The 26,635-nt window shown below is 42.9% G+C and overlaps 1 protein-coding gene across 3 annotated transcripts in view; it reads right to left on the bottom strand.

Annotated features, from left to right (window-relative positions):
* The window catches only part of Abcb4 (ATP binding cassette subfamily B member 4), a 215,940-nt gene that overhangs the window by 1,384 nt on the left and 187,921 nt on the right, over nucleotides 1-26,635 (bottom strand). Inside the window, exons 15-27 of one of the 3 annotated variants that reach the window (XM_032907038.1) lie at nucleotides 26,097-26,258; nucleotides 21,789-21,965; nucleotides 20,803-20,949; nucleotides 19,225-19,329; nucleotides 17,620-17,697; nucleotides 16,367-16,450; nucleotides 15,171-15,374; nucleotides 10,689-10,789; nucleotides 9,379-9,519; nucleotides 6,748-6,904; nucleotides 5,735-5,932; nucleotides 3,313-3,519; nucleotides 428-574 (exon numbers count right to left, since the gene is read on the bottom strand). The exons of the other annotated variants lie outside the window; for them this stretch is intronic. Of the exons in view, the coding sequence (XP_032762929.1) occupies nucleotides 428-574; nucleotides 3,313-3,519; nucleotides 5,735-5,932; nucleotides 6,748-6,904; nucleotides 9,379-9,519; nucleotides 10,689-10,789; nucleotides 15,171-15,374; nucleotides 16,367-16,450; nucleotides 17,620-17,697; nucleotides 19,225-19,329; nucleotides 20,803-20,949; nucleotides 21,789-21,965; nucleotides 26,097-26,258 (1,908 nt within the window). The remainder of the gene's footprint in view (nucleotides 1-427; nucleotides 575-3,312; nucleotides 3,520-5,734; nucleotides 5,933-6,747; nucleotides 6,905-9,378; nucleotides 9,520-10,688; nucleotides 10,790-15,170; nucleotides 15,375-16,366; nucleotides 16,451-17,619; nucleotides 17,698-19,224; nucleotides 19,330-20,802; nucleotides 20,950-21,788; nucleotides 21,966-26,096; nucleotides 26,259-26,635) is intronic. 3 annotated transcript variants of the gene reach the window in all.

Raw genomic sequence — 26,635 nt, 5'->3', positions numbered from 1 at the left:
TTAAGCATGCGCATTTTACATGACCGCCATTGTGCTCCACTTCGAGGTTTCAGGCATGTGCATTTTACATGACTGCCGTTGTGCTCTGCGCCATTATATTTTGCTTTGCAATTATAACAGAAATGGACTTCCATGATACAAATGACCCTCGGAACTGTTTAAACTTTTTAACTAATTGCTAATATCATCTTCTTAATCTCTTCTTTAAAGCCCTTTTCAGTTTTTCATTACAGTTCATGCACCAAAATGATTTTTTTCAATTTTTTCCTTTTGAACGCTACTTTCATGTTTAGAAATATATGTGTATTTTTTAGAAGCACACGTTCTATTACTCCAAAATAATCGTATCTAACTCGTGTTTGCTTTCCTCATGTTGGCTTTCCTCATCAATCTTTCTGCTAGGTTAGTAAGACAGGTGGAGGCAGACCTTTTCGCTCTCAGTGTCCAAAGCCGACGTGGCTTCATCCAGCAGTAGGACCCGAGGCTGTCTGATGAGGGCTCGGGCGATAGCAATCCTCTGTTTCTGGCCTCCAGAGAGCTGTGTCCCCTTGTCTCCTACTCTTGTTTCATACTTCTGCAAGTTAGCCATCAATAAAGGTAAAACTGTTTTAATACAGTTGACTTTACAAGGAAAAACATTAAAATCGATAGATGTTTCTCTAGTAAATGTTATTTTTAACAATGTATTTTCAGCTCCAGATAATGTTTGCCTTCAAAACTGAACGAGAATGCAGTGCCCTTAGTTTTCAATGGTATTCTGTCACAAGAAACCGAGCTATTTCAAATTACTGCCATTAACATGAATACCATTTAATCTGATTTCAGTAGAATCACAGCTTAGACTCACGAAGGGTTATTTTTCTTTCAGTTTGAAGTAGTCATATGACCCATGTAAAAACTAGCTTATTCTCTTTTAACAGCTTAATAATCAATATTGACTTAAATGTTAATTATAATTATTGTGTGACACGATACAAAAAAGAAGGGAGGAATGTGGACATAAGATGGAAGGAGGGCTTTTTAGAGAGGAGATAAATAAAAGAAAAAAACTTTTGTATACTTTGGGAATCTAGGAAAGCTTTCAGCCTTGGGAAAAGCACAGGAAGACGGATGTATATTTAGTTGACTTCTTCACAAAGTTCAGGGTGATGTACAGTGTGGGAATTCACCTCCTTAGGTCCAGTGTCAAAATCAGGTCAACTGGTGAAAGTTTAAAGTTTCCCTGCAGTCATCACTACTTGGTTCAGGTCAGTGCCTAGGCACCAAAGGTTAACTGGGAGACAATTTAAAGTCATTTATTTGTGTGACTCACTTTTAATTCCCAGCAGTATAGAATTGGGGTAGGGGGGTGGGGATTAAGCTCTTCTGCAGTTGGCCCATGCGTTCTGAAAGAATTCATTAGAGGAAATGCCTCTACCTTCACCCTAATGGAAGTCATCTTGCCATGATTATACAGGTCCCAAGGAATACGGAGCGCAGAATAGACCACACTTGAAGGTAAGTCATAAAACAACTGGACTCTCTTAAAACAGAGAACATCTTTCAGACAGGCATGTGTAGACTCGGTGACAGATTTGGCATCCGAAAGCAAGATGCATGAAAGGAAAATAAATTCACTAAGATTGAAAATTCTGTTCTGTTAAGCATCCACTTAGGAAAAAAAAAACAAATTTTAACTTGAAGAAAATATTCCCGAAATACATATCTAAAAGTAATGAGAATAAAAGACTCAAAGCTCAACAGGAAAAAAAAACCTAGAAAAATTTTAAAGGATATAAAGGGACATTTTACCAAAGAGATTATAGCTACAAATGCATAATAAATGACAGGGACTTCACTTTCCCTTTAGTAAATGCATAAGAGGACCACTGCGATATATCTTATATTCCTATCAAACGGCTGCAGATAAAAACCTCACAGCCATACTAAATGCCGGCAAGTCTTTAGAACATGCTGGGAGGTCTATAAATGGTGGTTACGGGAAGTCTTTAGGTGTACTGTTTTGTAAAACAAACAAGACACAATTATGTGTTTCAATGGTTTGCTGCTGGGTATTTATTCCGGAAATATTAGGACCTAGGCTTATGTAAAACACAGTAGTCAGGAATTCGCAACCTCAAATTTAGATTTACTGTGGTAAGCTTCTCTAGGAGAGAGGTTGTTGGTATTCAGTCTAAGCTCCACCCCCACAGCTACCTGGGAACAGTCAAGAAAGCTCTGCCCCATAGTTGCCTGGCAACAGCCAGCTAGCCTGACACCATAAAAGGGGCTGCTTGCCCTCTCTTGCCCTCTCTTACTCCTCTCTTACTCTTTGTTCTTTGCTGCTCCTGCCCTCTTCCCCATCCCCCACCCCCTCCACGTGCCCATGGCTGGCCGCCTTTCCGCTCTTCTACTCTTCTCTCATTAAACCTCTCCACGTGGAACCATGGTGGCTTGGTGTTTTCTGTCCAGGCACGGGTTGAGATTTGAAACCTAACATTGGTGCCAAAACCCAGGATTGAACAGGAGCCCTAACAGAGGTAACTTGTGGTTCAGCCATGCACGGAATGCCATTCAGCAAATAAGAGGATAGCGGTGCTGAGTGAGAGCCTGGCCATACAAGCTCCCATCCTAGGTGTGCATACTGTCTCTACAATGGCCAGGGATGCGAACCGAGAACTAATGAGTATTGCCAGAGCTGTGAGACTGAAGTGGGAGGAAGGGGCATATGAATGGAAGGATGGTAGCACAAGGAATCTTCATGTGAAGGCAATGCTCTGGATCTTCAGTGTCAGTACAGGAATGTACACCGGCTCCCCAGGATGCACAGCTGTACTCCAGCTATGCAGAAACACACACACACACACACACACACACACACACACACACACACACACGCATGAGTAAACTGGTCTGGATGTCAACATTCTGGATATTGTATCATAGTTCAGAACAAGGTTATTATTAGCGAAGACTAGAAAAAGAAAACATGAAATCTCTGTATTCCACACAACGGTGTGTGACTCTAGAAGACTGTCAAAATCAAAAGCTTACATTTGTGGGGAAAGCAGCATATGGACTGCAACAAACTGAAGTGCACATGTAACCTAGAACACTAACATGGGACCTGAGGTAAGGCCTTTGAACTTGACCTTCTCTCATGGGCGTCTCATTTGCCTGAGGGTGATGAAACTTCCTATCATCAAGGCCAGTGTCTTCTCCCAGACACATCAGCCCCTTCGCTATGAGACTATTGCAAGGACTTTGGAAATCGCTTCAGGGAAAACCATGAGCCTGCCTGGAGTTCAGCTGAGAAGTTTGGAGTTAACTCACTTGGGGCAGTGTCTCAATGAAGGGGTGGATGTTGGCCTCCTTGGCCGCCCTCACAATCTCATCCTGAGACACGACGCGGCTGTTGTCTCCGTAGGCGATGTTCTCGGCGATGCTGCAGTCAAACAGGATGGGCTCCTGGGACACAATGCCAAGTTGAGCTCGGAGCCACTGGACATTGAGTTTCTTTGCTTCCTGACCATCGAGGAGCTTAAAAACAGAAACCCACAAGCCATTATACTCAAGAATAGACATCAACAAACAAAACAATCCAAGTTAGGAATGGGGTACAGATCAAAATAGAGAATTCTCAACAGAGGAATTTCAAATGGCCATGAAGCACTTAAAAAGATATACAACACCATTAGCCATCAGGGAAATGCAAATCAAAGCTACTTTGAGGTTTGATCTTATACCTGTCAGGATGGCTAAGATCTAAAACAAGTGGCAGCATATGCTGGCAAGGATGTGAAGCAAGGAGAACACTCCTCCGTTGCTGCTGAGAGCACAAACTTGTACAGTCACTCTGGAAATCATGACAGTTTCTCAGAAAGTTGGGAATTGGCCTACATCAAGACCCAGCTATACCATTCCTGGGCCTATACCCAAAGGATGTTCCATCCTACCACAAGGACACTTGTTCAACTATGTTCATAGTAGCTTTATTCATAATAGCCAGAGATTGGAAATAACCTAAATGTCCCTCAACAGAAGACTGGATAAAGAATACATGACACATTTTCACAATAGATTATTACTCAGCTGTTAAAAAAAGTTACAGGTCCCAACACTAAGAGGCAGAGGTAGATAGATTTCTGTGAGTTCAAGGCCAGCCTACTCTTACAGAGTGAGTTTCAGGATAGCTAGGGTTACACATAAATATGTTGTCTTAAAAACCAAAGCAAGACAAACAAAAAAAATTACAGACAAATGGATGGAACTCAAAAAGATCATCCTGAGTGAGGTGACCCAGATCCAGAAAAAGTACTCTCTTATAAGTGAATATGAGCTATAAAGTAAAGGAAATCAGTAGTTCTACATAGACCCAGAGAGGCTAAATAATAGAGCTCAAGTGGTCTGACATGAATTTCCCTGGAAAGGAGAAATGGAAAAGGTACTTCAAGTGGACTGGCCATGGGTAGGGACAGGAGCAGGAGGAATCAGACATCAAGAAAATGGAGGGAGATGAGTTCTGGGAGAAACGACTGAAATTGGAGGATATTTCTAGGTCAAGGTTGAAGCCTAATGCAAAGGAAGCTATCAGGGTAAGGCTAGCTAAGACTCCTAGCAATAGTGGGATAACAAGCCTGAACGGGCCATCTCCTGTAACCAGGCAAGACGTCCAATGGAGGGACTGGGACACCAACCCAGCCACAAAACCCTCAACCAATAATCTGTGCAAAACTGGCATAGAAATTGGGAAAGTGGCCAACCAATGACAGGTCCAGCTTGAGACCTATGCCATGAGTGGGATCCCAGTCCCTGGAAGGCAAAGACCCAGAGGCTGGATAGTCCAGAGACCTGGGATGGAAACAAACATGACTGGCAAAAAAAAAAAAAAAAAAAAAAAAAAAAAAAAAAAAGGCTAAGGAAATGATTCCTACTGCTGTTGGGTTATACTCATAAATTGGTGTCTAGCCCAACTGTCATCAGAAAGGCTTCATCCAGCAGTTGATGGAAACAGATGTTGAGACTCACAGCCAAACATTAGGTAGACCTTGGGAGTCCTGTGGAAAAGGGGGAGAAAGGAGTGTAGGAGCCAGAGGTGTCAAGGACACCAAACGAAAACCCACAGACTCAACCCAAGGCTCATAGGGGCTCAGAGATTGAACCAACAACCAGGGAGCCTGTCCCGGTTTGCCTAGGCCCCCTGCATATATGTTATAGTTGTGTAGCTTGGGTGTCCTTGTGGGACTCCTAACAGTGTAAACTGGGCTGTGTCTGACTCCTTGCTTGTTTTGAGGACCCTTTTCTTCTACTGGGTTGCCTTGCCCAGCCTTGATATGAAAGATACCACGTAGTCTTATTGGAACTTGATATGGCATATTTGGCTGATATCCCTGGAAGGTTTGCCCTTTTCTGAAGGGAAACTGAGGAAGAGGAGGAGTTTGGGGGTAGATAGGAGGCATGGGGGAGGAACTGAGAGGGAAGAAGGGAGGGGAAACTGCCTTTGGGATGTAACATATGAGAGAATAAAATAAATACGATTGGACTGGGACAAAAAGCCCACTGGTCACCAGGGGTCAATCCAATCTTATTGGTACTTTCTGATATTCTGCCCTAATGACCCAATAGATTTATTGTTACAGGTGTCACTTTGGAGTTTACAGGCTGTGGTTATTACACCAGGTAAGGTTTCAGACACTCAATCGTTAGTCTGATCACATAAAATAACATCCATGAAACAATTTACTAAGATGCTCACCACTGTTCCGGCCATGGGGTCGTAGAAGCGTTCGAGCAGCTGGACCACCGTGCTCTTCCCACAGCCACTGCTGCCCACCAAGGCCAGGGTCTGCCCCTTCTTCACCTCGAGGCTCAGCCCCTGAAGCACTGGCACATTGGCCCGGGTGGGATAGTTGAACACAACTTCATTGAATGTCACGCTTCCTTCAAACTTATCCTAAAAAAGTTGTTTACAATTTTTTTATTAGATTGATCTCACAATCAATGGAATTATTATTTCAAGGAAACTTTACCAAGACCAGTAATAGTGAAACAAGAAATGCCTATTTGGCATAGTGCTCGCACACGTTCACACAGTTAGCAAGTTCATTGTGATAGAAAATGAAAATGTGAGTATTGATTAGACAAAAAGCCACTACCCAGACAAGCTACCGAAACTCAAGTGTCTGATTTGTGCAGAGCTAATACTGAGCCAAGGGCTCTGAGGCTTAAGAACGGCTGCAGCAGGATCTAAAGCTAAATTGCTAACTGTATCATTATGACTGAATTATATCGCATAGACCTCCATGTAGAAAAGACTAAGCTATTATCAAAATTATTTTTGTTTCAGTCTATCTTATGCTAAATTTTTTAAATGCCAAAAGAAAAAATTTGTCGAGATACTAGCCACATAAATATCACAATGAAGCAAAGTATATGATCAGGTCATTGTGATAGAAAGAAAACCTTGGCCTGGAGAGATGGCTCAGCGGTTAAGAGCACTGACTACTCTTCCAGAGGTCCTGAGTTCAATTCCCAGCAACCACATGGTGGCTCGCAACAGTCTATAATGGGATCTGATGCCCTCTTCTGGTGTGTGTGAAGACAGTGACAGTGTACTCATATAAATAAATATTTAAAAAAAGAAAGAAAGAAAGAAAGAAAGAAAGAGAAACAAAGAAACAAAGAAAGAAACAAGGAAAAAAGAAAAAAGAAAAACAGAAAGAAAACCTTTAGGACAGAGCTCAGCCATCTAGGCCAAAGAACATTTACCGGCCACATTCCTTCTCTGCTGTAGCTGTCAATCAGAGGTTGTCTTTCAAACAGACTGAATAAGTACGCTGCAGACAGCTTGGCTTTTGCATAGTCTGGAGCAAATGAGCTGGCATGTCCTAGAGCCACTGCACCAAGCACGATTGCTGAGAACACCCTGGACAGAGATAGAGGGGTTCTAATTAGCTCCAAGGTGTTCCAAGTCCAAAGGCAAACTTGGAACTAACATTTACATAATTCTTCTTCAATCGTCATTTCCCCAAGCCCACACACATAGCCGTGAGATTCCAGTAACTACAGCAACAAGAATTTAGAGGGAAGGCAGGACCCACTGTCTCGGTCTAGTTCTTTCTGTTCACCTTCTAGCAGTGGGGCTCTCGTTCTGAGTTGGTGAGAGCCTCCAAAGCTTTTCATTTTCCTGAAATGGCTTACAATTGAATCTGATTTGTGATTGCAACTCATTTTAGTTCCCAGGTATACTCATTTTAAGAATGAAAAACACTGAAGCCCAAAATACCTAAGAGGTGCAGTGAGAGGCAGAGCCAAGGATCATCAGTTCCAAGTGTATGGTTTGGACAATTCTGTACCACATGTGAGAGCAATCACTGGAGTTAAGTTTTAATAGATATACATCAACAGATTATTTTATTTAACATTTACAGAACATACGCTTTCAGCAGTTCATGGAGTTCTCTCTAAAATAGATTAGTCTTCAGATCAAAAGAACTGGAAATTTATCTTCCTGATCACAGAGGAAGATGCCAACAATAAAAGGCATTTTGGAAATTTTGTAAGGGCCTGGAGACTGAACAAAAACTTTTAAATGAAGAGTAGGCCATGGACAAACTGAGACGTAAGTCACAGTCTTCTGAAACAGATGCAATTGGAAACGCAGTTGACTAAACAGGCGGGCTGCAGAGAACAATACCAGGAGGCAACTGTATAGCGGTGAGTGTCAACATCAAAAGAAATCTTCAAACGACCTAAAAATTGTGTCCCTGGGATGGAGAGATACAAGAATAAGGGCCTAGGACAGGGCTTAGTGGAGAAGGAGAGTAAGACTCCTAAAGCATCCTCTGTCCTCCAACCTTCATACTTCTTCGTGTGCTGTGCAAATACATAATTCTCTCTCTCTCTCTCTCTCTCTCTCTCTCTCTCTCTCTCTCTCTCTCCCCTCCTTCCCTCCATCCCTCCCTCCCTCTTCTGTCTCTCTCTCCTCTCCTTGTCTTTTTTCTCACACACACATATATAATATACATTAACAACAACAACAACAACAACACTACTACTACTACTAATAATAATAATGCACAAACAAAAATTAGAAGATCAGAGCAAAATAAACAAGAAATGAAATCAGTACAAAAGATAAGTGAAACATAGTCCTTCAATAAAATTAAGAGAAAATAAAAAACCTTGAACTAGATTGCGCAGGATAAAAAATAGAAAGGACCAGCGTAACCTACATAAATAAAAAAAGACTTGAAAACTACAAATCAACCTCATTTTTAATGGTTACAAAAATAAATAAATAAATAAATAAATAAATAAATAAATAAATAAATAAATAAATAAATAAATAACATTGGGACAAACTTGACCAAAGAATTGGAAGCTATTATAATGCAAACACCTATCTTAGAAACTGAAGAGAAGGGGGGGGATGGGGAAAAAAAAGAAACTGAAGAGAATAAGAAAAGGGAAAATCTTCTTCATGGATTGGAAGTATGCTGTGTAAAGTTCATATTACTCAAAGCAATCCAAAGATTTAATGCAGTCAGTTCCTATCAAAATACTAATGGTATTGTTTACAGAACTATAAAAAATGTTTAAAATATTATGAAATCACACACAGAAAAACAGAATACAATCTCGAGCAAAAGGACGAAAGCTACAGACTTCGTAATACTTGGTTCTGAGGCAAACTACCTACCACAGGAACTAGGACAGCATTGGCATAAAAACAGATACATAAACCGAATGAATACGACAGACTCAGAAAAAAACCTCACGTATCTGTATCTAGAGGCTTTTCAAAAAAGAAACAAGCAAAAAACAAAACAAAAGACCCCACCAACAATGGACAGTAGAAAGGGAAGCCCCCACAGTAATAATGCAGACAACCCTGGGTGTCCACGTATATAAGACAGAGACTTGGCCCCTGACTCCTCCCAGTTAGGGAAAGAGAGTAGATTTGCCAGACTTTAGGCAGACTTCCCATCCCATCATCAGGACCGTGGTTTGGGTCTGGAAATGAAACAAGCTGTTTAACCCCACCCTGATTTGCCTCCACTATCTTCAACAACTTCCTAATTACATCCATACAGTTTACTGCTTACTCCTGTCCTGAAAAGGTTCACATACACAACCAACCTCTTGCTTTGCTCTCAGTGTCACAGGCTTGGTGAACTTTAGACCCCTGGGATGATGAAACTGCACTTGGTGTGGTGACCAAGATCAGATTTCTGTGCCTACCAGGGTAACAGCTCCAGGAAACTGACCTCCTTGATCTCACCTCAGAGAGATGACGGTTGATTGTTTTCCCCCTATGCCACACTTTTTGCGTACGCCTATTAAAACCATACTATAGGATTGGTATACAACAACCTCCACACTTTCAAAGCTACTTACAGGATGACATCCTTGAAGCGCATGTGTCCATTCACAATGAGGTAAGAACCAAATCGGAAGCAGCCAGCGTAAGAAAAGTACATGAATGCTTGTGAGATGCTAAAAGTGATGCCGTAGATGTGAGCCTTCCGCACTGAATTCCTGAAAAGCACATCCACTTATTCAAAATTAATGTTCATAGACATCATTCAGCTCCTCTTACGCCCTGTCTGGCTGAAAGAGCACAGCTTATCCTGGCCAACCTGAGCTAAACTCCTGCCTTGAAAGATAATAGGTTAAGTAGGTAACTCAGTGGATTTCTGACTTACACAGTGAAATAGTCTCTATGACGAAACGTTATTTTGAGAATTAAATGCCGCAAACAACACAGATAGCCATCGTAGCACCTAGCACATGGTGGGTGTTCAAATGATAACTGGTATTGTTCAAACTATACTGTGTAACAATTGTGACAAAAATACACAGTATAACATTGGAATTATCTGAATACGACATATCATTACAGGTCCTGAAACAACTGTAGTCACATGTTAAAACTCATTCCAGTTTCACAAAAGTTGGATAATTGATGTTTGCATAAATACACACCTGAGTTTCTCCAAGCTAGATCCTGCTTGGAGGATCTAGCCTTTTGTTTTACATTATTATAGAACTGTAGCTGTACTTTATGAGGTTTCTAAATCCACCCACAGTAATTTCCTTTGGCAAAGAAAATTCACTGTCTTGGTGATTTGGGTGGCATCGTGGCGTGTATACTTGTGTGTACTTGCATACTGTGACCGTGTGACCGTGGTGTTGTGCTCATTTGGGAGGTGGATCCTGTGTACGGTGAGCATGGTGTTACACTGACTTGAAAGGTATCACTTGCACATTGTCAAATACTGTGACTACAGTGTCACACTTAACATTATGAAACCATTTTCGGTCTTTAAATTATGATCACATTAATAATTTTTTCAGCTTTTCATTCTTTGGAGTTCTAAATTTTCCACAAGGTAATGAGGAAATGGCACATACTTAAATCAGCCTATGTACTAAAGCAAACAAAAGCTTGGACAACTCCTTCAGAGAATGCTCATCCTGAACCACTCGGCTGGGTTAAACCGCAGTGACCCGGGTGTCACACAGCTCTCGGTAACTCTTGGCCCTCAGAGACCTAATCTTACTGTGTCCACAGTAGAGATGAAATTGAGTCCCGGGACTTGATGAGATAATTATCGGACAAGGGTCATGATTGTTCTCAGTAGAAATGTCTAATGCTCTTAGGGAACAGTAGCACATCCCTGGGAAAGCAATCATAAGTGAATTACCTGTAAGGTCCGTGTAATTTTTCAACATACATTGACTCAAATTTTCTCTCTTGGGTCAAGGATACAACAGTCCGAATATTTTCTATTGCCTCTGTTGCAATCTATAACAGAAAAATCTTCATTAGAAATGCTGCTTTTATTTCTGAAGTGAAAAATAATGGTCAGATGGACTGTAAGCGTTAAGTAAATATATTTTAGAGTCCTTCTAGTAACATCAAAACGCAGGATATGTTCTTTAAGACTAGAATTCTAACAAAACCGGCCTTGGTACTGTGCACAGAAGAGTAGCTAAGTCTCTGGGTGCTCATGGAAGCTTACACCTGAGGCCCAGAACGAAACATATAGCCCTGCCATTAGGCAGTCACATGACTGACTTCAATCACAGCCCTTTAGTGACCTTGCTTTCTTTATAGGGTAGAGTCTAGAAGACAAGATTAAGCAATGGTTTCTGGAGGTTACTGGAAATGATGGACATTTTCACCCTGGACACACCCTTTCTTAAACAGACTGTCTGCCCACAAGCAGGAGACTCCAGCTGGAAATGAATTGACCCTGCTTTATATTGTATTTAAGTGAACGAAGCATGCCTGATCCTGGTTAATCAGACTTAGTTTCCTGGAGCTGGAGGAAGTACCTTTTGGAAGGCCCTGTGGATTCATAGGGGTAGCCATCATTGGGGAGCAGATATGAATGCAGATGGTTGAGGAGTAAGATAGATGTGCAGAGAGGCTTAAAACGAGTACAGCCTGTGGTCTCAGGAGGCAGAGAGACTCAGAGCGAATACAGCCTGTAGGCCTATGAAACAGAGACGTATATACAGAGAGACTGAGAGCGAATATAGCCCATGGGCCTATGAAACAGAGACATATGTACACAGAGAGTCAGATACAATACAACCTATGGGTCTATGAAACAGAGACATATATACAGAGAGACTCAGAGATAATATAGCTTGTGTACCTAAGAGACAAACACATACGTACAGAGAGACTCAGAGACAATACAGCCTGTGGGTTAAGAGATAGCCAGTGTATTGTTTTCTGCACTTAAAATACATCCTTTATGTCAAACCACTTCGACCCAAGCCAACATAAGGTTTGTTGTTTTGTTTTGAATCCTTATAGCCAAACCATCCCTTGAGCATTGACTGTGATTAGCTATTGAGTCTAAATCACGTCAACCCCAGGAATATCAGATGTTAAATTTTGTGTTTTCCTTTCATCAGCTTCAACACTTGTATTTCAGCTTTCTGTTGTAAGTAGGTGAAAGATATTTTTTTTTTCTTTTTTTCGGAGCTGGGGACCAAACCCAGGGTCTTGAGCTTGCTAGGCAAGCGCTCTACCACTGAGCTAAAACCCCAACCCCGTGAAAGACATTTTTTATGCTAGGCTAAAAAACTCTTCTATCTTTGAAATACTAATAAAAATCTGTAACAGACAATAGAAGCAGCCAAAGTGTTGCCACATTAAAGGACACAATTTCCTTTAGCCTGAGGACAACCTTGTAGGGTAGTGTTATTCCTGTTTTCACAGATGAGGAAGTAAGGTGAGAGGGGAAAGGCCTCAAGGCCTGAAGCCTCAGAACTAACTCAGAGAATGAGGACTGCCAGGCCATCTGATGCCAAGTCTGCTCTTAGCCAATTGCTAAGTCTGTCTATTTTGAGATTTTGCACACAGAGAAACCAGTTGTAAACAAGTTTTCCATTAACCCTTGATTTTCTGGTCATGCATTATCTTTTACTGAGCTCCTGAGCTCAGTAAAGGGGATCTAGTCAAGATGGTCATAATACAAATTTATTATTTGGATCACAAAGGATGGTCTGATGGAACTAATTAGTAGGCTGTGCATATATTAGTGTTATATTTAGAGGATGTTATTACAAGTATAAATATGATTTATTGATATAATCTTTGCCATCTTCCTACTACTGACCAGCAACAAATACTCATATTAACAAGGTCTCCTTGGAAAATTGAAATGAGACTATCACAATTCCTGAAATATTTTATTCATTAATAAAAATTCATATGCAAGTAAGAGATCATTTCCTTTTGAACAAGTGATAGGGAGGAGCTCACCCAGGTTCCCACTCTATTCTCTGAGCCCAATTTCACTATGCTGCTCCATGGGGTAGAACTCAATGTAGACCCCACTGGTCTTAAACTCCTTCCAAGTACCTTTAAGGATCACAACTTACCTACTACACTACATCAGAAACTAACCAGATTCTCTCAGTGAACCAACAGTTGGTTTAGAAAGCAAATTTGAATCAGGATTGAATTGTTGGGAACTAAAATATTTGTAATACCTCACATTCTTCAAACCTAACATTAGGCTTCACGGTAAGCCATTCATCCACTGATCCCCAAGATGGCAGCTTTAGGAAGTTTATGAAGAAATCTGGACATCATCGTGGATAGCACCTCATTCCACCAAGATAGAAAGGCCATTGGAACTGGCAGAGTTTTCTCCACCATCATGTGGTGTGAACAGAAGAATAAGACTGAGAACTCGATGTTTTGTGTGTTTGAAACACTCCTCAATTCTCACTGCCATACTTCTGTTGATAGTTTTCATTGCTAGCAAAATATTAACTCTCTCGGTAGGGTCGTGGTCACTATGTTGGGTCAACTCAAGATAGTTTTATTTGTGTAATTTGCTGAGGGAAAAATTATCTTCACTATGACCATATTCTCTTGAGGATTGAAAAAGGACTACAAGATGGTGGGAGACAGAACGGTTTTTAGGGAGGTTTATTTGTTTGTTTGGTTTTGTCGTTGCTGCTGTTGTTTCTTAGGCTGTGACACATAGAGTGAGCTAGGGCACCCAGAGTGAAGAAACTGGCACCCTACAGTACGTAAGTACCCTATAGTACATAAGAAAACATTCAGCACCTGGAAACAAGAATGAAGTCCAGGACCCACAACACACGTTTCCAGAGAACTCTGATTCCAGGGCAAGGCCATGCCTGGGGCAAATGACTAGAGTTTGGAGAAACACTGACCCGCCATGGAGCGGTAGTCATGGAAACTTACAGGAAGAGGAAGTGGCAGATCTCAGTGGACAGAACGGGTTAAGTGGAAACTTGTCTCATGCAATCCTAGTCTGTGCTTTGTTTTATGTTTGTTTGCCTGTTTTATTTTGTGATAGTGTATCGCTGTGTAACCCAGAATGACTTTGAAGTGATGGCAAGTCTCCTGCTTCTAACTCTTGAGTGATGAGCATGTAAACATGTTCCACTACAACCAGCTTTACTCTTCCCCTCTCATGTCAGCCACACAGAGGTACCTAGTCACTCAACACCAAAGCCTCTCTCCTCGCAAGGTAGAGACACTGTCTTTCCCACCATACACAGCTGTTATGAAAGTGTTTGCGTGATGCCTGTGAGAGAATTTTCAGGCTGCTGTTGTAGAACCATCAATTTGTACTGGCCATCTCCTTTTCTTTCTAATTTTTCATGAAAGGATGATGTTTACACCCTCAAGAATAAATACATTCATGAATACAACCTATGATTGACCGTCTGAATGTGCGTGCCTTGCAAGTCACATTTATATGTTGATTCAGACATACCTAGATACCTATTGAGAGAATAGTGCTGTGCTTTGCCTTGGAATAACTTCCTGTCCACATCTCCACATTTGCTCAGCAGGTCAGAATACTTGCTCTGAAAAGCATCCAGACCTCAGTTCAAATATGCAGTATCCATATAAGAAGCCTGTCAGCCCAGTGGTCAGGAGCAGAGGCAGGCAGATCCTGGGAGTTCACTAGCCAACCCCTCTAAACAAAATGGGGGGACTGAGGGTCAGTGAGGGATGATCTATCAAGAATAGCAGAAAACAATAAAAGACCACACTCAATGCACTTCTATGGTCTTGAGTACTTGGCATGAGTGTGTGGAAACACACACACAGATCTACACAAGTGAGGTAGCGTTATCATCTACTTCACGGGATGACCATGAAGATATTAAGAATAAGTCAATAGTAACGATGACTTCCCATAGGTAGTACAGTTGTCACACAATCTCAATCTTCGCGACAGATTAATTAGAACTACAAAATAGGGAGTTACTGCCACCTGGTGGGTGCTAACTTTAACAATTGAAACAAAAATCATAGCAGGGTAAGGGACCAGTATGAGGAATCTTCTGATCTTAAATAATTCATTTCTATACTCTGCCTTACACACTTATTGGTAAAAACAGCAACATTTATGCTCTCGACGATGCCAGGTAGGATGTCAAGATGAAATGCATTTAGGCCGTTTGGAAGATCTGTATAACAAGTTCTGTCTTGAAGCTAGAAGTGTCACAGGAACTATGTCATTTTCAGGTTCCAGGCATTATCAACACAGTAGGGCATTTCTGCCATTTCTGCACAGGCCGTGTATTGTCAGCTGGAGTGCATAGCGTCACACGGCCAATTAAGCCAGCAGCGTGTACACGCAGCCCTTCTGTAAGCTGAAGCCCGCTTAGCTCACCTTTCCAGCAGCTTCCATTTCCTTTTTATCTCTCTTGGCATTGCCAGCCAACATTTTCATCTCAACGATTCCCGCCACAGCAATGAATGGAACAACTGATAAGAGCAGAAGTGTCAGCTGCCAACCGTAAATAAATGATATAATAATACCCGTTCCGAGGTTGGCTGTGTTCTGGGCAATTAAAGCCAACCTGGTTCCTGTGGCCTGCGAGAGAAAAAGAATAAGGCAGCTGAGTGAACTTCCAAAGCCATGGGTTCGAGGCTTAGGCTCCTATTCTGAATGTGAAGAGTTTCACCCTTCTCAACAAACCCATAGCTTACGCCTAACCCGCAAGGCTCCATAGGATCTGTTCTCTCTCTCCAGGCCAGGCAATCACCTACTGTAGAGATAGGCTGTGAGGGCATGAACCTTTCAAAAGGGGGATCCAACCACAACATCAATAATTTAAATTATTGGTTCGATTGTTCAGGCAGAAATTTTCACTCTCTTTGAAACCGTGTTACCAAGTATTCACTTCCGACAAGACCGCCAATCGCAAAACGCTACAGCTGAACTAGTTGTTTGTACAGTTCAGAAAATCAGGACCATTATCATAGACAGTGCTGTCAACTCTCTGGTGTGCCCCATCCCTTCCCTTCTCCCGTGAAATCAGTGAATCTCACAGGGTGGGGACCCAAGCTGGCCAGAGAACAGCCTTCTCTTGAGATAGCTATTGGTTCAGGCTTGGGTGTGTGATTTGTGAGCTGTTAACAAGAGTTATGGAAAGGGTTTTCATTTGATGGACGAGGTACAGATGTGTGTCCTCTCCAGAGATGGGAAATGAAGAAGCTTCCAGTTCTAGTTGCTATCGGTTGCCAACCAGGAAATGGGCCTCACAAAGCCAACACCGAAGAGGCAATTCACCATACAGACAAGGAGGCTGGGTCTCTGATTGCCTGTACCGAGCCAGCCGATCAGTCGACCTGAAGTCTAAACTTTCCCTTTCTGTTCAAGTCAGTTTCAGCTGGATGCTCTGATAGTTCCAATTAAAAGTATCTTTGTAAAACTGTTTTTAGGGCCGTGTACACTCCAGGCGAGCTCTGTTCCGCCGAGCTATCCACCCTGCCCTCCGACCCCGGCTGAAAGCATTTCAGCAGACAGAGCAATGCTGCGCTTGCTTTCCTAAGGACAAGACTAGCAGAGAGCAGCCTACTCACTCCTTGGACCTGCGCAGCATCTGTGGCGAGTCTTGTAGAGAGTGCACCAGTACTGTTTTTATGATCGTCAAACCAGCTCATGTCCTGTGGAATAAAACACACCTTTAAATGAACTCACAGCTAAAACCAACAGAAACGAAGCCCTCTCGAAGTGCTTCCGTGAAGAGAGACATCCAAACTGAGTGTGGGTATTGGAATTCAGGGGAAGCCTTCTATACAGATTGGTGGTCCAGGTACAAGCCTGAGCACCACACTACAGACACACTGGGCCACCCGTCCTGGCTATTCCCCGTAAGAGAAAGGGGTCCTAGTCAGGAAGGAATGGATTCATCTGCCAGGCCCACCCAACGCTGGGCTCCCGTGGCTGCTCTTTCTACCAAATTGTCACAACTAGCTCTTGTCACGTCTTGTACTGTGGACACCTCTGCTCTCTATGGTGCTATTCTCATTAAGAGACAATCTTTTTTTTTTTTTATAAACTGTAAACAGGGAAATTAAATGTTGAATTCTTGCTACACTTTTATTTTGCCTACACGAGGATTTTTAAAAGTGTTATCTTAAGTTTGATACTAATTATAAATACTTACTGGCAGTATCTTTTACTTTCGCATAGAGTTATTTCTCCCACGTAGCAGGAGTTTGGAAGGTCTCCCAAAGAATTCATCAATTCAGATGTGCTAAGACTGTAATGCCCGCTGCCTGCCCAGTGTGAATAGGGATATAACCAATTCAAGTCAACCGGCTCTCTTTAGGACCTTTCCCTTAGAGGTGGGATACATGCTTTCACATTTCCCATACAACCTGCCCCAGAATGTGAACCTGCATAATCAGTAAAGTGTCACTAAATGAACTCGTGAATGAATGTCAGAACAGGGCACATGGGCAAAACATAATTCAATTTCTAGCATCTGGGGAAACCTAGTTAGAAGGTCAACTGTGGCAGAAGAACATGGATACACCCTACATTCTCCAAAGCCTGGCCAGCATCTGCAGAATCCAAAGGACAAACACAAATACTGGAGATGAGTATCTATATGGAGACAGAGAGTCTGCAGAATAAGCCAAAGAACTCTTGAAAAATCTGCTCCGAGGAAAACCTCGAGGAGTTATTATAGTCAGGACTACAGTAACTAGTAGAACCCTAGTCATTTCTTGCTTGGAAGTTATTGAGGGGAAATACGAGCATCGTTTTGCTAACAACAGCAGGCAGAGTCCTAAATCTAAGCACCAGGCATCATCTGCAATGCACTCACCTGTCTCAGCATTGCTTTGAAGGCCATGGACCGGAGCCTTGTGGTGAGGATCTCTCCAGCTTTCCCGAATGTGAAGCCCTAGGGAAGAGAAAAAGCCTCAGGGTCCTTTTGCTTCTCATTGGTGTCCTGACACAACTACATATACTCACAGTTGATTTTAATGTATCTGTATGTTGACTGACTATTCAATCAACAAAAGCCAACTTGAAATGCAATGTGCTCGGTAGAGCGCTTACCTAGGAAGCGCAAGGCCCTGGGTTCGGTCCCCAGCTCCGAAAAAAAGAACAAAAAAAAAAAAAAAAAAAAAGAAATGCAATGTGCTGCTGAGTCATTGTGAGGTCTGGAACACTGGAAGTCCCAGTTTAGCTTCTCTTTCCTTTCAGTGACTCTGGAGGGCAGAATCTCGGTAACCAAGACACCGTGTTGAACTAGAACGCTTCTATGTGTTCCTAACACTTTCAATATAATGAAAACAAGAAACAAAAGTTTGCAGAGTCACACTCTGGTTGCTGTGCTATAGAAAGAAAGATGGTTTTTCTCTCAAACTCCAAATGAACCCATAGGCACAGCCTCACCTGCTCCAGGGTTAGGCAACTTCCTCTCCAAGTCTCCGTGCCAGACAATTTCCCTCTCCCTAACAACTGTGTCCAAGTTGGAGGGTACCCAAGATATCCCGAGATGCTTTGCTTCCGGGGCATGTAGGATGGTTGGGCTCCAGTAAAGCTATGAGCTCTGGGGTAGGCTGTGCAGGGCACTTGAGTGTGCACTGCTGGACTCTATCCTAAGCCAGGTATGGGTGTGTGGGGTGCAGCTGCCCCACAGCTTCCTTATTTAAGCCAGGCCTGTCCTCACCTGCCTTTGCAGGAGGGCTGCTGCAGGCTGCCCCATTGTTCCTTTATGTCTAGAATTCCACTCCCAGGTAAGCCTGAGGTTGGAACTGCATCAGACCTCTGAGGTGCTACCAGCATGGCAATGAGTTCCAGATGAGAACATCATCTTACTGTTGCCTCTGGCTCCACAGTGAAAGAGGTGACTAGTTCCATCCTGCTCTCTGCTCTAGATTGCGAAGTCTGCGATGCCACTGGATTGAATGGGACTTGGTGGAAGCTTAACTAGGTATAGAAGAAAACGGGCACCAAATTCCTGTTCTTGTTCATTTGAGTCAGGATCTCACTGTCACGCAGGCTTACCTGTAACTTGTGATCTTTCTGCCCCAGCTTCCAGAATGCTGGGATTATAGCTGTGCATTACCTGCCTAGCTTTGGCTACCTTATTTCCTGGCTGAGTCTATAATATATGAATGTAAACGTCTGTTCTTTCTAATAGTCATCAGTTAGGAAGGAGAAAGTTCAGTTACACCGTATTGGGGAAAATAACAACAAAGAGAATGCTATTCTACTGTGGGTTTTGTTGTTGTTGTTTTGTCTTTTTGTTTGGTTACACTCTTAGTTTTCACGGTCGTTTTCCTGGTGAAGGAGGTTGCCCATTAATGAGCCTTGCCTCCACTGGATCCTCAACTCGTCTCGGTGTGAGGATCTGGAAGTTCGGTTAGGTCTTTACTAATTTGTCTATTCACAGACTTGGAGATAAATCATCTCTGCTTACCTGAAGGAAGAAAGTAAAGAAGGAGAGGACTCCTAGGCCCAAGAAGACCAGCGAGAACATGTTACACTTCTGTTGCTTTACTGTGTCATCCCCAGGGCCAAAGATCTAGAAGAGAGCATTGAAACGTGGGTGTCTGGACCCACCCTGCTCATTCCTACCCCAGGCAATGGCTTGAGGGTCACAATTGTGAAAGTAGATTTTGAATATGTGCTTTTTCCAAATTATGGTAAAACACAATGAGCACACCCTTTTAACCCTTATTAAGTGCACAGTCCAGTGGCATTACATATATGCACCTTATCATGTAGCCTCTCTTTGCTCCAGTTGCCACCGTGTTTTCATGATCCCGATGGACATTTCTTCATCTATTATAGGTCATAACTAGGTTGGGCACAGCAATGGGCTGTGACATGTCTCCCCTTCCTCTGTCCCCAACCCCAGCCCTCAATCTTCTCTTCTGGGAGCTTTCACTGACCAACCTTCTCTTCTCCATCACCATACCCTGTTTTTAAACACTTATTAGCACCTGACACATCATAAATTTGTATTTTTGCTTCTGTCTTGTGTGTGTGTGTGTGTGTGTGTGTGTGTGTGTGTGTGTGTGTGTTACCACAAAACAAGTTGGCTTTTGTAGGCACAACATAGTTTATTCTGTGATCTGTCTTTCTAGTGCCCGGATTCTAAAAGAAATGTGCTTGTAATTTATGTATCTCTTGAACTACAAGAAAGTCAAGAACTGTCTCACATTGAAATTGAATAAGACTCAGAGGGGTGTTTTAATTTTTTTGTTGTTTATGGCCTTAATGTATATCAATGCCCAACATCATGAGACTAACATTTTTAGCATGTAGGAGGAGAATATGCCTCTCTGGTAATAATAGAGGGTGATTAAGGAGTCTATGTAACACGAAGACTGACACTTTTAATAACTCCGCATACAGATCAGTCAATAGATTTAACGATTGAAAGCCAATGGATTTTTTTTCTTAGTGACAGACCAGCATTGCGGGGAGACTCACTCAAGTACAACGCTTTGAGGATGTAAAACTGGGAAGACACTCTAGATGCTTGCACCCGATCACTTGTGTACTCTCAATCCTCAAACACATAATCCTTGAAACAGGTTCATGTTATAGATGAAGGAACCACTGGGCAGATAGAAACTGTCATTCCTGGTCTTACCCACTTGTTCAATGTGGAGGCCAGACTGTGCCCGGAAACCTTGACTTACAGCTAGGCTAGTATATGAAGGCACCTTCTCCTCCATCCTGACCCGTCCAGGCCCACAGCCCTGTGAGCCAAGCAGTACCCCCTCACCTCCTGATGTGGATTTTACCCAAATGATAACAATAAAGTTGAGAGCCTTCTCCATTGATTTTTGTACTTTGTAAGTTCACTAATGTTGGAATGGAATATTCAAAGGTGACTCATTTTCTCTCATAACGAGTTTAAACAGAACTGAGGATTTTGGCTTAGTTTATTCTGAAGCTTCTTAACCCCAGAATTGGGGAGCCTAGGCCAAGCTTTAGCTGACGGACTGTTTCCATCTGGGTTGCTGTGGGATGGCTTCAAACTTACAGCTATCATCTCTGACAGGATGATGGAGAATGCCGGCTGGAGGGCCCCGTTGGCAATGGCACAGAGCGTCCCCACCACAAAGTAGGGCCACTCTGTTTTATTCAGTCTTAAGACCTTCAGAAAAGACACCGGTGGCACGTTTGCATCCTAGAAATATAAAAACGTGAGGGCGAACAGCCATTTGGTGCTGCAGACACAGAGAACGCATGACTATTACCTTCACATGTCTTTCAAACCAGATACAAAAAAATATCCTGCCCTTGACTAAAGAATAAAAAGCAGTGCCTAATGTTGACCTGGGACCAAACATGAACCTCATACACAGATGGATATTTCCATGGTGTGGCCAGCTGCTGTGCAGGTCTGGTCCTCACGTCTCGAGGCAGCAGCTCTGGACATGGGCAGCTCTGGGTCTGTGTGACGGTCATGGCTAGGCTCTATGACGTAACTTGCAGTCTTTTCATCAAATGGAGTATCCCTGCCTCTCTAACAGTGATCCTAGCAGCATCACGAGGCAATAGATACGGAGGACAGATTTCCATCTTCTCAATGTAGAGCAGCTTTACGATCATTAACCAAAGGCTTGTCCTCCTTACTCTGCCCAGTGCTGCCAAATTAACCACAAGCCCTTCCTCTTATCATCATACCAGGACTCATTCTGGGCTGGCTTTATTATTCCTGGACTAGAAATATCATCTTTACAAAATTATTTTTATAAAATATAGACGTAGTCACTATATGCGAATATAGCATTTGATCTTAAGGTTAAACATCTCAGCACAGAGACTATATTTTGTCTGTTTTCACCCTGAAAGTCTAAAATCAGCATTTATCTAATTCACTGTCAAATACATTAAAATATTAGATTTCCTTTTCTTTAAAGAAGAATGTGGCCCACTGTAGGAGTCAGGTATTCTCCAGGGCTAAGGATTTCAATAGCAAAACTCTAAGGCAATGGCTTTACTGGCGTGGGAAAAGAAACTTACAAGTTCATTGGTTTCCACATCCAGCCTATTTTGATGTGCCCGTGAACCTTTCAGACTCTTCTTCGTAGAATTCCTAAATATGCGTGCTTTCCAGCCATTTGGGGCCACACCTCCAGCAGCCTTTTCATCACTTAGCTCAACTTCAAATTCTTCTGACAGGATCTGGCTTCCTGATGTCTGAGCGACAGACAAGACATTAAAGTGTGTGTGTGTGTGTGTGTGTGTGTGTGTGTGTGTGTGCATATTTGTGTGTCTGGATAGATAAAATCTCCAAGTTTAGAATAATAAAACAACTCTACCACATGTATCAAGAATTTTCACGAAGTTGAATTAAAACCAGGTTGAGGTTTTGAGATCAAAGACAGGACACTAAATTGAGCATCCATCTCTCTAAGAGAACCAACAAGGAACTGGGAGGGCAAATCAAAAATCAGAAGTAGGGAGCCTTGGAGCAATGGCACCTCAAGCAATGGCATCTCCAGGAGGAAAGATCAATCATATCCATCCCCCCCCCTCCCCGGCAGAGCTGAAAAAGAAGTTGTTCAAGTACGGCCGGGAACTAAGCAGGGATCATCAATGGAAGCACCAGGTGGTCGGGGCTGTGATAGACAAAGGGCTGACGAGGAGACACCACCTCAGGAAGGTGTGCATCCAACATCATGCTATCTGGGAAGCACGGGGAAACTCTTGCCCAGAAAGAAAAAGCAGCCATGGAAGTGTAAGTTCCCTCCAAGTCAACCAGGACTAGTCAGCCACAGCCCAAAAGATAAAAGAAGATAAAAAGCTCCCCAGGACGTAGATATGGAGGATCTTGGAGATAAAAGCTAAAGTTCCCACCTCTTCTACCAGAAGATTCTCAGCAGCACCTAGAGGGATTTGGAGGACTTTGGGAAGAATATTACCATGTGAGATTCTCCCAGACACCTCTTCTGTCATGGACCCTTGACCTCCCCTGGAGGGATATATTGGAAATGAAGAGGACAGAGAAAGGCTGGAGAGTGTCCTCTCTAGCAGTTAACTCCTTTTGTAATTAAGCTTTAGTGCTTTAAAAATAGAAAAATCAGAAGTAAGCACAAGGGAGAAGCACGCACAGGTTCCAAGAACGCAGAACTGGTGGAAGTGGTCGAGGTGACTTCAGCACAAGCCCTGTTCATTAATGGGACAATATCAAGGCCCGGCCTGGCTAAATTTAGCAGCACTATGACCAAGTAGTTTGCTATTTCCATTTAATCATACCAGGCCACCATTCAGTTTGAAAATGTATAACATTTTCTTGGGAAAGAAGACCCAGAGAATACCGATACAGAGTTTAGAGCAAGTCGGTTGTCTCCCAGCCAGAATCCTTGTGTAGTATGAGGTCATTCTCACGGGTGAAACAGAAGTGGGACAGGGAGGGATAATGGGCCATCCCACTTGAGACTCCCACGTCACCATTCTGCCTTGATAATAATCATGTTGAAATAAAAACAGAAATACCATCACTGCCTTCATTTCTTTTTCCAGTTGCTGGGATATACAAGCCTAACAGGAGCAGCCTAAGGGAGAAAGAAGGGCTTTGATTGGCTGGCAACCCCACCTTCCAGTCCACCACAGCCAAAGCTTGTAGAAGTAGCCACAGTGCAGTCACAATCAAGAAGCAGAAAGCAGTAACAGAATTCTGAGTCCGGGATCCTCTGCCCAGGGAATGGTTCCACCCACAGTTCAGATGGATCTTCCTACATCATTAATGAAATCAAGATAATAATCCCCTGTGGGCATGCCCCCGTGGCCTAGCTCCTTGTGGTCTGGATTCTGTCAAGGTTACAATTAACATTACCCATTATAATTACATACATTTTAAAGCAGTAAGTGATAAAGAGGTTATATGAAACTGAATTATAAAACTTTCTAACACTCCACTCTAAGTAATTTGAAATTTTCAGTAAGTATTTTGTGTTAGGTTCTTCAAAAAAACAATAATAGCTCAGTGACATATGATTCAAATAATAAGTCCATCCTTTAAAAACCATCAGTGGCTTTCCAGTATACTTAGAAATCCATGTCATTTGCCTCTTTGGGTGGATATATATGTAAAAAATTATTAATATATGTTTTACTTGACATATATCATACATGTTTATTGAGCTCAATGTGGTACTTTCTCCCTCTCCCTTCCCCTTCCCCTTCCCCTCCCCTCCCTCTCTCTCTCTCTCTCTCTCTCTCTCTCTCTCTCTCTCTCTCTGTGTGTGTGTGTGTGTGTGTGTGTATGTGTGTGTGTGTGTTGGAAATATATGTCTGGGAATGTGTGTGTGCCCACGCAAACAAGTGAGTAAGGCTAGGTGACAACCTCAGAGTTTGTTCCTCAGGTACTGTCCACCTTTTGTCTCTTAATGTTTTTGAAAGAGGGTCTCTCATTGGTCTGGAGTTCACCAAGTAAGCTACGCCAGCGAGCCAGAGTTCCCGGGGATCCACCTTCCCAACAGTGGCACTACATGTGTGCATGCCACATGCCTGACTCTTTCTCTTGCCTGAGAACAAACACGCTTATAAGACAAGCCCACACCAGCCGAGCTACCATCCCCAGCCTCCAGAGCACTTTTCAACATGCGTATATGCTCATCCATCGTGGCTCGTAGGGATAATTAGCATACCGGTCACCGCCAACATTATCATTTTTATTAGAGAGACACCAAACATGAAAGGTTACATTTTCCACTTAGACACTGCTAGGACAAGCACGAATTTAAGAATAGCCTCAAATCCCTAAGTTGTCCGACAAGTCCCAGCCTGCTAAGCATTAGTCCTGCATTTGGATCAGCAAGCCTACTGTGAGCCGTTGCTATACGTTTAAGAAGCAACTGCATGACTGGCACTGAAATGTGTGAGCTAAGAAGTTGCTCTTATAGAACCATACCCAACAGAGGGGAGAGAGAACCGATAGAGACCATATCCAGAGACTAGGCAAGGCCCCTGGTTGAGGGATGGGGCCACCCACCCATCTCAAAAATATTAACCTTGAATTGTTCCTCTCTAAAGGAAATACAGGGACAAAGAGTGGCATAGAAACTGAAGGAAAGGCCATCCAGAGACTGCCCCACCTAGCGATCCATCCCATCTGCAGACATCAAACCCAGACACTATTGCTGATGCCAAGAAGTGCTTGCTGACAGGAGCCCAGTACAGCTGTCCCCTGAGAGGCTCTGCCAGAGCCTGACCAATAAGGATATGGATGCTTGCAGCCAATCATCAGACTAAGCATGGGGACCCCAATGGAGAAGTTAGGGAGAAGGACTGAGGGAGCTGAAGGGGTTTGCAACCCCATAGGAAGAACAACAATATCAACCAACAAGACCCCCCCCCCCCAGGCCAAGTTCCCAGGGACTAAGCCATCAACCAAAGAGTACACATGGAGGGACCCATGGCTCCAGCTGCATATGTATCAGAGGGTGGCCTTATCTGGCATCAATGGGAGGGGAGCCCCTTGGTCCTGTGGAGGCTGGAGGACCCAGCATAGAGGAATGCTAGGGTGCTGAGGTGGGAGTGGGTAGGTGGGTGGGTGAGCACCCTCATAGAAGCACAGGAGAGGGGGAAGGGAGAGGGGGTTTGCAGTGGGGAGGAACTGGAAGGGGGATAACATTTTAAATGTAAATAAAATAACCAATAAAAAAGGAAATTAAAAAAGGAAAAAAAGGAAAATAAAAATACCGAAAGAAGCCAATTATTCATCTTTAGAGAAACTAAACTATAGGTTAGTTTGTAGAGAAAATTAGTTAATGAAACATATTTTGATAAATACTGCTGAGTAATTGAAATAATAATATTTCATGGTGTGTATCTGGAATGTCAAGGGGGAAAATCTGAGATACACCTGTATAAGCTTCTCACAATGTCAAAGATAATACACATAGTTTAACGTTTATGAACTTGAGTCATAGGAAAGTTTTAGGTTACACATCCTGCAAGTTTGCTAAAACGATAGTGTACAATATGAGACAAGCTAATAATTTTTTAGGGAGGAGAGCAAGCAGTTTTTAAAACCAACTACTGACCTCCTAAAGCTACAGATGTTGTCACTTGAGTTTTACCAGGTTTGTCTACAAAGCCTTTATAAATTGGACTCCTTCTCCAACCACTGTAGATCTCTTTCTCCTTGCACTGGGAAGGAGCTGTAGTTTGGACACATCCCCCAGACAATCACTAATTATTGCTCTAATGAATACATTAACTGTGACTTTTACACTTGCCTGTCTTCACCTGAGCCCTCCACTCTTTCCCAGGTTCCAACCTAAGACCCAGACAGCAGAGAAAGCCATCGGGATGCGCTGCTACCTGCATGTTAACAAGTCGGAAGTAGATCCCTTCCTTCTTCATCAGCTCACTGTGGCTTCCTTGTTCCACGATGACGCCATCCTCAAACCCAGCGATGACATCTGCATTCCGGACGGTCGACAATCGGTGAGCTATCACGATGGTGGTCCGGCCTTCTCTGGCCTGAAGAAGAAAAGAATGGATCTGTGGCACACCAGGATTATGGCACGAACACACCAGCAGTGAGTAGGCACAATTAAGCCTTGGGCAGATGCCTCTTGCAAGCAGAGGAGAGAGAGCGGCCCTCCATACTTCTGTGTGCTTGGAGCACAGGCACCACTCTTTTATAAAAGACAAAAGTTGCTCCTGAGTTCCAGACCAGACAGGCCGCCAACCCTTTCAATATGAGGGTGGATTACTCTGGAAGCCTATGGTGTTATCTGATACTCAAGGAAGTTAAAGATTTGCCCTGATAAGTACCTTCGCATTTCTCTGATGAGTCCTACCTCTGAGCGGTTCGGTGCACCACAGACTCTGGCAGAAGGATTTTAGGGAGATCA

This window comes from Rattus rattus, chromosome 6, assembly GCF_011064425.1.
Source record: "Rattus rattus isolate New Zealand chromosome 6, Rrattus_CSIRO_v1, whole genome shotgun sequence".
Lineage (NCBI taxonomy): Eukaryota > Metazoa > Chordata > Mammalia > Rodentia > Muridae > Rattus > Rattus rattus.
The sequence above is the reverse complement of the archived record's forward strand: the minus strand, read 5'-3'. Positions and strand labels throughout refer to the sequence as shown.